Source organism: Eubalaena glacialis, chromosome 19, assembly GCF_028564815.1.
Source record: "Eubalaena glacialis isolate mEubGla1 chromosome 19, mEubGla1.1.hap2.+ XY, whole genome shotgun sequence".
Lineage (NCBI taxonomy): Eukaryota > Metazoa > Chordata > Mammalia > Artiodactyla > Balaenidae > Eubalaena > Eubalaena glacialis.
In genome coordinates, this window is record NC_083734.1 from 42593523 (window position 1) to 42606726 (window position 13204).

Here is a 13204-nt window from a genome sequence, read left to right on the forward strand (position 1 = left end):
CTTGCCACTTTTCTGGAGAGTTACTCCAGCACCATATTTATCAAATCTTTCCCTCCCCTTACTTTCAGACACACGCCGAGCCCAGCATAATTACAGTGGTGAACCCACTTGGTTATACATCAAGACCTATTAAAAAATGCCCGTTCTCCCTTGGCAGACCATTCGCGGATGACTGTCAGTACTCAGTCTGCATTTTCTCAGTGCAAACATTCCCTTGGAAGGAACTCTCACCTCTCTTTTCTTAACTAGGTATCGAGAGCTCACAGAGATGTCAGACCCCAATGCGCTCCCCCCTCAGTGCACACCCAACATCGATGGCCCCAATGCTAAGTCTGTGCAGCGGGAGCAGTCCCTGCACTCCTTCCACACACTCTTCTGCCGGCGCTGCTTTAAATACGACTGCTTCCTTCACCGTGAGTGGGGCGACCCTGAAATGCTCTCCTGTTTTCCATCCCCAGCCACCATTTATTTCAGTTTATCCGATAGAGTTCCCGGCTTCTGATCTGATGATGGTTTTACAAAGGGCCAATTCTATTTTCTCTTGTTCAGTTATAGTGCAGTGTGCTTTGCATGGTCAGGACAGAACAACCAGCAACACGGTTGTCCCCAAGTGCCTCCTAGCTTTGGAAGAAGTGTGTTGATGTCAGAAATGATTTGGTTTTGTGCACCTTGATGATAGCTGTTTATATCTAAATTCTCCTGCGGTAGCTCCCTAATTCAATTTTGTTCCTCCCCCTCCTGTCAAGTGGATGAACCATTGGCAACAGGACAGTTTTGTGTTTTCCAGCTTTTCATGCCACCCCTAATGTATATAAACGCAAGAACAAAGAAATCAAGATTGAGCCAGAACCATGTGGCACAGACTGCTTCCTTTTGCTGGTACGTTTTTAAGCTGTTTTGCCATTGTTAAACTTTGTTGAAAACTGAGCAGGAAATGGTCCTTGGGCTTTCCACCCCAGGAAACACAAACCAAGTGAGCTGTACATAGCACCCTGGGGGTCACACAGTATAGATGAAACATGGCTTCTGCTCTTAAGGAGCTCCCAGTTACTGCAGCAGTAGGACTGTGAAGTTAGTCTTATGGAGTGAGGTTTGAAGAACATTGAAGGCTTTCTTGCTCTAAATATCAGCTACTCAGATTTCAGAGTCTGAAACTGTGTTGTTTGAATTGGAGCTGTATGTGTGTGTGAGACACCATTTTCTTTGCTGTCTCCCTTTAAATGCATATAAATGTAGGAGGAATAAGACGTGAAGGTGCTGATGTCTTATGTGAGTTAATCAACCAGATGGACCCTTCCCCGATGGACAGACCTCATGCAGCGGCATAAAGTCTCCTGCATTCATGTGGGGAGGCAGTACACTGAGAGCTCGAAGGGAATAGGTTCAGTTGGACTTGCCAAAGACACAGTTCTGCTTTCTACAACAGGGTGAGCTTAGGTAAAGAATAAAATACCTTGATAAAATTTCTGCTACCAATTAAAATGAGGTTATACAGCCAAGTGCCTCTGGGACCATCTTTAGTGGGATAATAGAAGGAAAGATGGTAGAGAGTGCCACTGGATACAAATCTGGAAAATGTGCCATATGGTAATAGCAAAAGAATAAATAGACTTTATCTGATTTATTTTTTCCATAATATGTATTAATGTTTTCCTATGTGTCAAGCAGTATGCTGGCCCTTAACATATATTATCTTATTGTCATGCTTATAACAATATCTTGAGGTGGAGAAACTATAGGTTATGAAAGTTATATATTTTGCCTAAAGAGTGTTACTATGTCAGTGGTGTGGCAGTGAGGAAATTCAAGCTCTGGTCTAACTCCACAGTCCATGCTTTTTTTTTTAACACCATGTCAACATACCAGCATTTATATAACTCAGAAGGACATTGCCCTCTCCACAGTAGTTTTCCTGGAATCCTGTGTATGTCACATTGTAGCATAGACCCATAATATCAGATTCAATTAAATTCGAAACTTCTCTCTTGGAATTTCTTTTAGGGCCTTCTGAATATCCTTAGTAATGGTAAACCTTTATCCTTTACTTGTAGATTTAGTTTTCAGAAACAGCTAGAAATCTTTGGAAACCAAGTCTGGTGAGAAGATAGATGATCAAGCTGAATGATGTTATTTGGTCTTTAAAAAAAACAAAAAAAAAAAACCCCAAAGTAAACGTAGCTATAAAGTAACGAAACAGTATTCTTCCAAGTTTAAAATACTGACTTGGAGGGAAGTTCCAAAATTAAGTAGTAATATTATACAAATTCAGGGATTATACATTTTCTTATTGAAACAGAGACAGTGTGGTAAAATGTAAAGAACAGTGAGGCCTGGAGACCAAGAGCCCTGATTCTTGTACCTACTCTGGAATAAGTAACTACATGCTCTCAGCAGGTCCCTTCCCCTCTCTGAACCTCATTTTCTTTCTTTCTTTCTTTTTTTTTTTTTGGTTGCTTCGGGTCTTTGTTGCTGCACGCGGGCTTTTCTCTAGTTGCAGCGAGTGGGGGCTACTCTTCTTCGTTGCAGTGCCCGGGCTTCTCATTGTGGTGGCTTCCCTTGTTGCAGAGCACGGGCTCTAGGCGCGGGCTTCAGTAGTTGCAGCACGGGGGCTCAGTAGTTGCGGCATGCGGGCTCTAAAGAGCGCGGGCTTCAGTAGCTGGGGCGCGTGGGCTCAGTAGTTGTGGCGCACGGGCTTAGTTGCTCCGCGGCATGTGAGATCTTACCGGACCAGGGATCGAACCCATATCCCCTGCATTGGCAGGCGGATTCTCAACCACTGCGCCACCAGGGAAGTCCCTGAACCTCATTTTCTCATCTACAGGAGAATGTGTTCTCAAATTCCAGACAGCTAGCATGCAAATGAACGTAAGATACAACTCACTGGACAGTTGAAGATGCATAGATGCATCGATTATATCTTTATAAAGATTATTTTATAGGGCAGCTCTTTTGTGAAGAGGTATAAGTTTGTAAGCTTTGGAATGTTTGTTAAGAAACTATCATGTGGTCATACTTATATGGTACAGAGAAAAGAAAGAAAAAGAAAAAGCATTGTTGCAAGTAAGCCCAGATATTGAAGATGGTTTGTGATGACGGGACCAATGTGGTGGCTCTGGGCTGGTCCTGTTTCCTAACTGTGACACGGCCATTTCAGGAAGGAGCAAAGGAGTATGCCATGCTCCACAACCCTCGCTCCAAGTGCTCCGGGCGTCGCCGGCGAAGGCACCACGTGGTCAGTGCTTCCTGTTCCAACACTTCAGCCTCTGCTGTGGCTGAGACCAAAGAAGGGGACAGTGACAGGGACACTGGCAATGACTGGGCCTCCAGTTCTTCAGGTACAGTGAACAGAAAATGATCTCTTCTTTCCACACAAGGTAAACCCAGGATCATTGCCTAACACCTAACATCACTACCTTTTTAAATTGTTCATTCTTTCCACATGTTCACCTGTAAGCAATAAGGACAGGGAACATTTTTGTACGTAACGATTCTGCCTTTAGAATGAAGTACTGAGTTCGTGGCACACCACCGATGACAGCTGCACTCCACCTTCTTCTGTTTCTCTTATTTCTTCCTTTCTTAGAGGCTAACTCTCGCTGTCAGACCCCCACGAAACAGAAGGCTAGTCCGGCGCCACCTCAGCTCTGTGTAGTGGAAGCACCCTCGGAGCCTGTGGAGTGGACCGGGGCTGAAGAATCTCTTTTTCGAGTCTTTCATGGCACCTACTTCAACAACTTCTGTTCAATAGCCAGGCTTCTGGGGACTAAGACGTGCAAGCAGGTACTGTCTGAAAGGAACAAGAACAAGCCACTACTCTGGTGGCCCTTTTGCCTTTTTTTTTTTTTTTGGCTGCCTTCGGTCTTCGTTGCTGTGCGCGGGCTTTCTCTAGTTGCGGTGCGCGGGCTTCTCATTGCGGTAGCTTCTCTTGTTGCGGAGTGTGGGCTCTAGGCGTGCGGGCTTCAGTAGCTGTGGCGTGTGGGCTCAGTAGTTTGTGGCTCGTGGGCTGTAGAGCACAGGCTCAGTAGTTGTGGCGCACGGTGTTAGTTGCTCTGCGGCATGTGGGATCTTCCTGGACCAGGGATCGAACCTGTGTCCCCTGCATTGGCAAGTGGATTCTTAACCACTGCGACACCAGGGAAGTCCCCTTTTTGCCATTTTTGTAAGACTGCCTGTCTGGACAAAAGCTGTCTAAGGCTCAGTCCTTCATGAGCCTGTGCTTCTGGGCCATGAGGTGGGTTCCCCAAACATGGGACCTCCTGCAAATGCCAGGCCTAGCAAGGTTTGGGGATCTGCTCTCCTTGCTGAATTCTTATTTCTGTTTCTAGCCACTCTCTACCTCTTCTGGATGTTTCTACCCTCTTCAGCTTTTTTTTTTTTTTGGTTCTTGCCTTTCTTTCTAAATGTGGACCCATTTCCTAGAAGGGACTCCTGGGTCTTTCTGGGGATCTTATCTTGCACTTCCACTCCTGCTCCTGCTTCTGTAGCTGCAGGTGCCATTGCCCCCACCCCACCCCCCATCAGTCTTCTCAGTTGCTTTATTCTTCAAATGTTGAATCATCAGATTTTCTAATTATGACCCCTAATAGCTGGGCCTGGAACTTGTCCATCTCACTCACATCATCACTAGAATCACAATTTGATAGCAGCTACTGATACTCTGGAGGCAGGAAAAGCCTGCAGTGAGAAGACAGACTGAAGCACCGGGACAGGGAGTCAGGTGTTAGGGCCGAACTGTCCAAAAAGAGAGGAACACCAGAGCTTGAGCCCTGCTCGCTTAGCTAGCTCCCTACCATCTGAAAGTGTCTCTGTGACGTGTTCTTCATGCTCCCTCTACTTAGAACAAATAGAATCATGAGCTGAAGTGCTGTTTGCTTTCATTTTGGAGCTCATATCTATTTCCCCAAGGCACAGGGTTTCTTGACCTAAAAATCTGCAGAAATGTGTGCAAAACAATTTTAATGTGTATTTTCCCGAGAAGAAGATTCATAGTTTTCATGGAATCTCAAGAGGATCTATAACCAAAAAGGAGAAGAAAAAGCTGAAAACGAATGCTCTAAGGGAAGCAGCACATTGAAAGGGAACCCGCCTTCCTGAAATGCTGTCCTACTGAACTAGTCAAGGCTCTGACATCTTTACGCCAACAGAGGGAGCTAGTGCTTAGCCGGGTGGTACCTCTGGTCACGTCAGACTCAGTCACACAAGGTACACAGTGCTGCCCTTCCTAAGAAGAGGCAGATACTGTTGGTAAGAATCGGCCCACTCAGGGCTTGGTAGACAGAGCAGTAGATGAAAGCTACTGACCAGGAAAGCTGTACCTGTACTCAGTATTTCTCCTTCTCGAATCAGGATAAACACTTAAGAATTAACTTCAGAGCCAGTAACCCAATGTCCCAGGGCCACTCTCTCTCTCCCTACTGAAGATTCTCAGTCATCTGCCTGTGAGCTCTCCAGAACTCTCCCAAGCCCAGCACCTGGCTGGATCACTTATCTGACCACTCAGGTCAAGGAGAAGTGACAGGTCCTGTTGGATTTCTCTTCCAGGTCTTCCAGTTCGCAGTCAAAGAATCACTTATCCTGAAGCTACCAACAGATGAGCTCATGAACCCCTCACAGAAGAAGAAGAGAAAGCACAGGCAAGGGTCGGACAGAGGGCTTTCTGTGGCCGGGCTGTCCCTGTGCTCTGACCTCCCCTGGGACTTCCCTGCTGCCTCCCTCTTCAGCCACTGCCCATCAGTTCAGCGTCACCCAGCGGGGGGCCAGCCTTCTCAATGCTCCCTGTGGGTCTGTGCCTTGGACCAGCCCTTTCCTTGTCCCTCGATGCTGTGGACCATGAAATAACTGGTTTTCCATCTAAGCTCCCGGCCAGTAGGACGTGAGCTGGGCTCGTGGCTGAGGCCATTTCTTCTCACTGGGCTGTTAGTTACCACTGTGCCCACTTCTCAGCTCTGACCAGAGTTTTTTTTGTCTTTGGTTTTTTTGTTTTTGGCATTTGTGTTGTTTTTCTAAGTTGCATAACAGCACTGTCTTCTAGCTAGTCTTTGCTTAGGGTTGGAAGTTATTTTTGTCTTTTGGTTTTTTGTGTGTGTGTCCGACACTCTGCCTGGCTTTATTCCCCGAGGAACTGACACCAGTTCTAGATGTAGAAGGAAATCCCTGTGGCTTCTCCCTTTCAACCTCCCCATCCAGAAATGCCCCCACATCTCCACCTCCCCAAAGAGAGGGAGGGCAGGGGAGAGGAGACAGGGAGAAACAATAGCATTTTAATAGACATAGAGGGTTGGGTTTTGTTTTGCATCTGGTTTTTGTTCTTTTACGTATGTTTGTTTATTGAGAGGGGTGTTGTTCATGTCTAAATCTTGAGGCATAGGCCAGCTGCAGGTAGGATGCACCCCAGCTTCCATGGACCGACGTCCAGGCCTCCTGTGAAGGGATTTGGGGAGGATCCCCAGTCATCAGACCGCAGTCCCTCAGAGCAGGTCATGTTATCACTTACCCGAATCTGCAGAGTTCCCCAGGGCCATGACCCTGAGCCGTACCATCTCTTGCAGGCTGTGGGCTGCGCACTGCAGGAAAATTCAGCTGAAGAAAGGTAAGTTCCACCAGGGCGATCCGCTCAGGTCGCAGCCTGTGGCCGCCCCTCCCGCTGCCCCACCCATGGCTGCACTTGTTGACCCGGCACGGCCTCCGCGCACATTGCAGGTCCCCCTGCAGCAGCTGAGAGCAGCTCAGCTCCTCACTGCAGCCGAGAAGACCGCTTAGGAGGTAGAGTCACAGGCCTGTGGTCTCTGACTTTCATCGTGGGTCATTTGCCAGGTTCTAGGCTTCGTTTAGTGTTTCGAATAGCTGCCCTGTGATTGGACCATTTCCACACTCCCCACAAAGCAAATCACCCCATTGTAGCTTATGAACCATCACCTGTGATTGCTTCGCACTTCAGGTGCTAAATGTGTGTCCAAGGTTATGGCCAGAACAAGCCTTCTTTGAATGGGGGCAACTGGACCCTTGGGAGGGAGGGCAGCTCGGGAGTACGGGCACAGCAGTGTCCTGTCTGTTCTTTTCTCTCCTAGATAACTCCTCCACCCAAGTGTACAACTACCAGCCCTGTGACCACCCGGACCGCCCCTGTGACAGCACCTGCCCCTGCATCATGACTCAGAATTTCTGTGAGAAGTTCTGCCAGTGCAACCCCGACTGTAAGAGTTCTCTGTTTGCTGCAGTAGTCGGCCTCAGCATTCTAGGTTTCCCTCCCCTCTGGCCCCCACCCCCCAGGCCCTTTGCTGCTTACGGGCCTTCTCATATTCTCCTTGCTGTGTCTGAAGCATTCTCCAGGGGAAACAAGATACTTAAGATCTGGAAAAACCATTTTTTAAAAACCCTGATGTGTATGATTTTAAAAGCAACAATTACACAGAAATCAGCTGCTTTTCCAACTTCACCTTTCAGGGCAGTATTAAGAAACATGGGACTCTTTTCCCTTAAAGTGCAAAAACACAGCCTCCCTTTCCAGGATATTGTTTTACAGCGTATACAGGTTACAATTCTGTGTGTGTCCGTTTTAATCTCATATCTGGAGTTTTAGCATCAGGTCAGTCTGGATGCCAGCAGAGCGTGGAACAGAGGCTCAGAGTGCTTCTCTCTCACGTCTTATCCCCGCGTGCCCTCCTCCACTCAAGGCTGAGCAGTATGACGGCAGCCCCCAGAGCTTGCAGACCTTGGTGCCCAGGCAGTTGTGCTGGAAGCACCTCCTAACCCAGAGCAGATATCAGTCTTAACCACAGTGGAGGGGTGGGTGTTCATGCTGGGAGGGCAGTGGGTGGAGGAGGATGATATAGAACGGATGCATTCTGAAATGATTCTTGTTTTGTTAGTGAGGATTTACCAGTGAAAAGCACTGATTTCTTCTTCTCTGGGGCACTCTCCACCTCCCTTCCAAATTCTACTAACAAAGCAGGGGAGAGCATTGTTAGGGAATCTCTAGGAAACACATCTCCAGAGTCAAAGCTGCTTTTCTGACTTCCAGGCATGAATGTTGGTAGGCACTCCATTTTCTCTGAAAAACACTTGAGTATGTGATTATTGGGAAGGCAGCTTCTCTCCTCTGTTGCCACATACCCTTGAACCCATAACATGGACTTCCCCGCTGTCCCTTGAGTCAAACCCGAGCCCCAGCACTAGCCTGCTTCTCTCTCTACCCTTCCCTGCATCCCGCACAGGTCAGAATCGCTTTCCCGGCTGTCGCTGTAAGACCCAGTGCAACACCAAGCAGTGCCCGTGCTACCTGGCGGTGCGAGAGTGCGACCCCGACCTGTGTCTCACCTGTGGGGCCTCAGAGCACTGGGACTGCAAGGTGGTCTCCTGTAAGAACTGCAGCATCCAGCGTGGCCTCAAGAAGGTGAGGGCTTTTCCCAGGACTCGGGGCCAGATGGAGTGGGAAGGACCGACGATCCAAGTGACCCCTTTCTACTGGTTCCTTAGGCAGTTTGTACACCAGTGTCGGTAAATCCTAACAGACACACACTTTCTGAGTTAATCAAGCGTTTGGTCCCCTTGAGGGATTAGAAAAATGATCCCCTGACCTGGCCAGGCTTAGAGGAGCAGAGAGGAGGGCCATGTCGTTGACATTGTCTGTTTTTACTGGACACCCACCGTGGGTTCCACAGGCTCAGGCCCAGGAGGTCCCCGGTGCTAGAGGAAGGGGTGTCACATCTCCTTTCACCACCTCCCACCAGAACACAATGGCTTAGACCCTTTTCTGTTTTCAGATCCTCTTACAGTTACTAGCTCTTTCCACCCTGCTCCCCGCAGCACACATGCACGTCCAGCACACATCCCCCACTGGCTCGCACACGCCCTGTAGTCTGAGGTTTGACTCCCTCTTCCCCAGCACCTGCTGCTGGCCCCCTCAGATGTGGCCGGATGGGGTACCTTCATTAAGGAGTCTGTGCAGAAGAACGAATTCATTTCTGAATACTGTGGTGAGGTGAGTGCTATCGGTTTGGCCCACATTCTTATCTGGGGAGATACTGATGAGAAACCCTGATTTTCTGTGGGCCAGACTTCTGTGAATTAAGCTCTAAATAACTCAGCTGAGTTCTCATGTGGCCTCTCGGGGGATGCCACAGAACGGTTTGCAGTCCTGAAACAAACCACTCTTTCTTGGACTTTTTGGCAAGTCAGGCTACACAAGGGGTACGGGCAGGAGACGCTGGTCAGCCTTAGTGCTGCTCAGCCTGGGCGGGTGGGGATTGGGAGGAAAGAAGCCGAGCTGTCCGTCCGACGATTCTCATCGTGGTCCTCAGTAAGCCCCCTCCCAGCCCTTTCTAGAGGCGGGGTGCGGTGCCCTGAGCAGACAGCCACATCCCCTGTTTGTTCCTTGTCTGTCTCTGCAGCTCATCTCTCAGGATGAGGCTGATCGACGAGGGAAGGTCTATGACAAGTACATGTCCAGCTTCCTCTTCAACCTCAACAACGGTAGGGTCCCCAGGTGGTCTCGTCCCCAGGTGGTCTCGGGCAGGTCTTCCTACCAGATTCCCCTGGTCGTAGTACAGGTTCAGGTCAGCTCTGAGTCTTCCAGCGGATGCTCAGAGCACAGTGGTGAGACTGAACTCAGAGACTCCATGAGCCACAGTTCACTTGCTTTGGGAGAACCTCCGTTTCCGGGTTGTGTTTGTATTCAGAGCACCGAGCACTTACACCTCAGAAATCTCCCTCCCCGGTAGATGGGAGGGGAGGTATGTGCTTCCAGCAAGAAGAGGGGCACCCACGGGGAGTGCTTCCACACGAGGCTGGTTTCTAGCTCCTGTGGGTGTGCTGGCTTCAGAGGCCCCCCTGCATTGTATTGTTTCTGTTACAGTTTAGTTGATTTCAGATTCAGGCTCAGGAAGCTGTAGAGTTGCCTGGTAAGCTCATGGCCTTCCTTGGTTTTACTTTATACAGATTTTGTAGTGGATGCTACCCGGAAAGGAAACAAAATTCGATTTGCAAACCATTCGGTGAACCCCAACTGTTACGCCAAAGGTGAGTTCCCAGTAACCTGGGAGGTGGGGTGGGAGTTGGATGCTTCATTTACTATGATTTCTATCCATTATTCAGTTTTTTTCATAGCTGAGTTATTTCTTTGTCCAAAGATAATCATGATTAACGTCTGGTATCATTTTGAGCCTCTCTCTCTCAGTTTTTTAATCTTTTTTCACTGAATACATTATAAACATTTCCCCCAAAACATGAGTCTTTTAAAGATAATTCTTTCCCCCTGTCACTAGCCAGAATAACAGATCTAAAAGCATAGAGACAACTACCTTCATTGAGTACTTTCTAATTCCACTTCATTTATGTTTTCACTGGGAATTTGGAGAAAATCAGCCCAGACTCACTACTGACTGTTGACTTGGAGTTAAGTAGGAATCTAGCCTTGGGTTTATCCTGTTTCAGTGGTCATGGTGAATGGGGATCATCGGATTGGGATCTTCGCCAAGAGGGCAATTCAAGCTGGCGAAGAGCTCTTCTTTGATTACAGGTGAGGCAGCCAGGAATAGTCCTAGGGAAGTGACCCTAGAGGTTTAAGGGGTGGCTGTTGAAATTGATTTGGGGGCTTAAGGTGAGTGATGTGGATGAAGGAGAAGATCTCATGGTGGGCAAGGCTCTTTCTTTGTTCTGATCTCTGATGCCTTGCCTCAGAAGTGGGAACCTTGTAAACTGCTGGTAGGGAGTGGGAGGGGAAGTGAAACGGGAGGGGACTCCATATTTTCAATCACAAAAGCCTTGGTAGTAACCTGGTTCCTCCTCCTGCTTTGGGACAGGTACAGCCAAGCTGATGCCCTCAAGTACGTGGGGATCGAGAGGGAGACCGATGTCCTTTAGGCCTCCTGGGCCCCTCGCCAGCACTTATGGTAGCGGCACTGTCCTGCTTTCATGCACACACCACTGCTGCCCCAGTTTCCTGCACTATGTGTCTCCCACACCGAGAAACCCCTACCCGCTCCCTCTGTAGTGAGGCCTCAGCTGTGTCCAGCGGGCACAAAACTGTCTCAGTGAGAGGGGAGACAGAGGCAGCTAGGGCTTGGGCTCCCAGAAGAGAGTTGCACAAGTGGGAGACCGATCTCAGGCCTCGGAGGAAGAGAGCACAGGCTGGGGGCGGGTGACTTACGCTTGAGTTCTTATCAGCTACCCAGGCTGTGGGCCTCGGGAGTCAACTTGGATGGTTCCTAACAAGCATTAGCCTAACTTTCCAAATCAAGGGTCCTTCTGTAGTTGGGTTGCCAGCATATCTCTCTGTGGTCCTAAGACCTGGAGAGGACAGGCTAAGTGAAGTTTGGTACCTGGAGTTTATGAGTGGTCAGGGTTAAAGGCGAGCCTGGCGGGCAGCACAGACCGGACTCAGAGGGGAGATGGGTCACCTTACTACCTCTTTCCTCCTGACAGGCTTCAAACTGAAAGGGTGTGGGTTCTAAGTAAAGATATTCAATGCTGGGAGAAGGAAAGCTGAGTGCCATCCTTCCACAGGCAGAGAGTGAGAACCAGCCTGACGACAGTAATTAAACTGCTAAGCTTGGGGCCCAGCAGGCTTTGAGAAACCTTCTGTGTATACTCTGGAGATGGATAGACACGTTTTCAGATTCCCGGGAGCAGGTACCAGTGCCCTGTCAGCCCCTTCCAAAGTTCTGGCTTAGCGACTGCAGGCAGGCATTACGCCACCACTGAAGAACTGGAGGGGGTCGTGCAGCCTGGGTGTGATGCTCTGGTTCCCTGCAGATGTAGTTGTTTTCAGGCCTTTCATTCCCCTTAGAGGCTGGGCCCACAGGCCCACTCTTGCTCCTCTCTTCCGGGTACAGGGGTGCAGGCCTGGACTAGAGAGGGGGGAGGTTATTGGTTGATTACTTTCCTGTCTGTAGCCCCTGCTGTTGGAAAGGATGAGTCGACAGTATGTGTTTGGAGGTGGGCAAGGAGCTCCCAAATTGCACGTGTTTGGGATGGCATCACGCATGCGGTGCAGACTGGCAGAGGGTATTTGAAGTGTCGAGAAGCAGGCCGGCCACCTGTGCCAGTTCGTGGTGCCATTCTTTCTGGGATTCATGCAAAGCACTTTATTTCCTTTAGATGGTCTATAGATTGAGGTGGAGTTTGAGCTAAGGTCTCTGGGGTCCCTGCCCAAATCTCGTTCCTGAGGGAGGAGGGGGAAGGAGACAGTGGAAGACTCTCCTTCAGTTCCGTCTCATGTCATGGTGGAGGCAGGAGGAGCTGCCTTGAAACAGAAGAACTGAGTGAGAATGGCACCAGCTCTAAGAGCCGCCCCTGTGTCTACAGCTGGTGCTGAGCTGCAGGGAATAAGGAGCATTGTGCTGGGGAAAAAGACATGGGCAGGTACAGACTGGCCTAGGGAGTGTTAGGTAAGGGAGCGGGCTTCTCCCTTCTCTCTGGGGAATTAGAGCCTCTCTTCCCCAGTCTGTGCTGACCACCCCCTTCCTCTAACCCCACTGGCTGTCCCGTGAAGCAAGGAGTAGGGTTCCCTCTGGCCAAACTGTCACCTAGGGATTTTTGTGGGACGTGCATGCGTGCACGCGTGTGCGCACACACACACACACACTCACATCCTCTCACCACACTTGTGGGCACACATGCACTCAGCACTGAGCACACGCCTAGCTAGTTCCTAACAGAAGCCTCTTCCCACCAGACTGGGCCAGCCCCCACTATGATTCTGAAATCTGCATCTGCTGTGGTTTGTATGCATTGTGTATAGGGGACACCCTCTAGCTGGACTGTGGGCTCCAAATTACTCATAAATTATAGGGAAAAACCAGAGACAGATGAAGGAGGAAGAGTTAGGGCTGTCTGAAATGCCGGGGGCTGGCTATAAGGAGCAGATGGGGGAAAAATTACATCCAGCCTTCGAGAGGCTAGGCTGACCCCACCCTTCCCTCGGTGTACAGAATCACTGTGGTTGATCCCCTCCTTCCCCAGTGTCAGACCACTACTACTGCTGTTCCTCCAGCATTCCCATCCTTATCCCCTGCTATCCCCCACCTTTGAATGACGGGTCTTAACCCCTCCCCCTCAGACATGTAATGATGGATGGAGCAAGGTGGTGGGGACCGGCGGGGGAGGCTGGTATATGTGCGGCTCTATTGCCAGTGAATTTCACGCACTTTAAAGTCCTGTGGCTTGTGACCTCTTATCTGAATAAAGTGGTAGAATCCATTTTGGC

General features: G+C 49.4%; 1 protein-coding gene across 4 annotated transcripts in view; it reads left to right on the forward strand.

Moving 5' to 3' along the window:
• Positions 1–13197, forward strand: part of EZH1 (enhancer of zeste 1 polycomb repressive complex 2 subunit) — a 31974-nt gene extending 18777 nt beyond the window's left edge. For all 4 annotated transcript variants that reach the window (XM_061177040.1, XM_061177039.1, XM_061177042.1 and 1 more), the window contains 13 exons: positions 250–413; positions 788–879; positions 3155–3335; positions 3584–3780; positions 5542–5633; positions 6549–6589; positions 7068–7193; positions 8214–8392; positions 8885–8980; positions 9390–9471; positions 9937–10017; positions 10432–10516; positions 10800–13197. In XM_061177040.1, coding sequence (XP_061033023.1) covers positions 250–413; positions 788–879; positions 3155–3335; positions 3584–3780; positions 5542–5633; positions 6549–6589; positions 7068–7193; positions 8214–8392; positions 8885–8980; positions 9390–9471; positions 9937–10017; positions 10432–10516; positions 10800–10860 — 1477 coding nt within the window. In that variant the 3' untranslated portion in view covers positions 10861–13197. The remainder of the gene's footprint in view (positions 1–249; positions 414–787; positions 880–3154; positions 3336–3583; positions 3781–5541; positions 5634–6548; positions 6590–7067; positions 7194–8213; positions 8393–8884; positions 8981–9389; positions 9472–9936; positions 10018–10431; positions 10517–10799) is intronic.
• Positions 13198–13204: the final 7 nt, after the last annotated feature.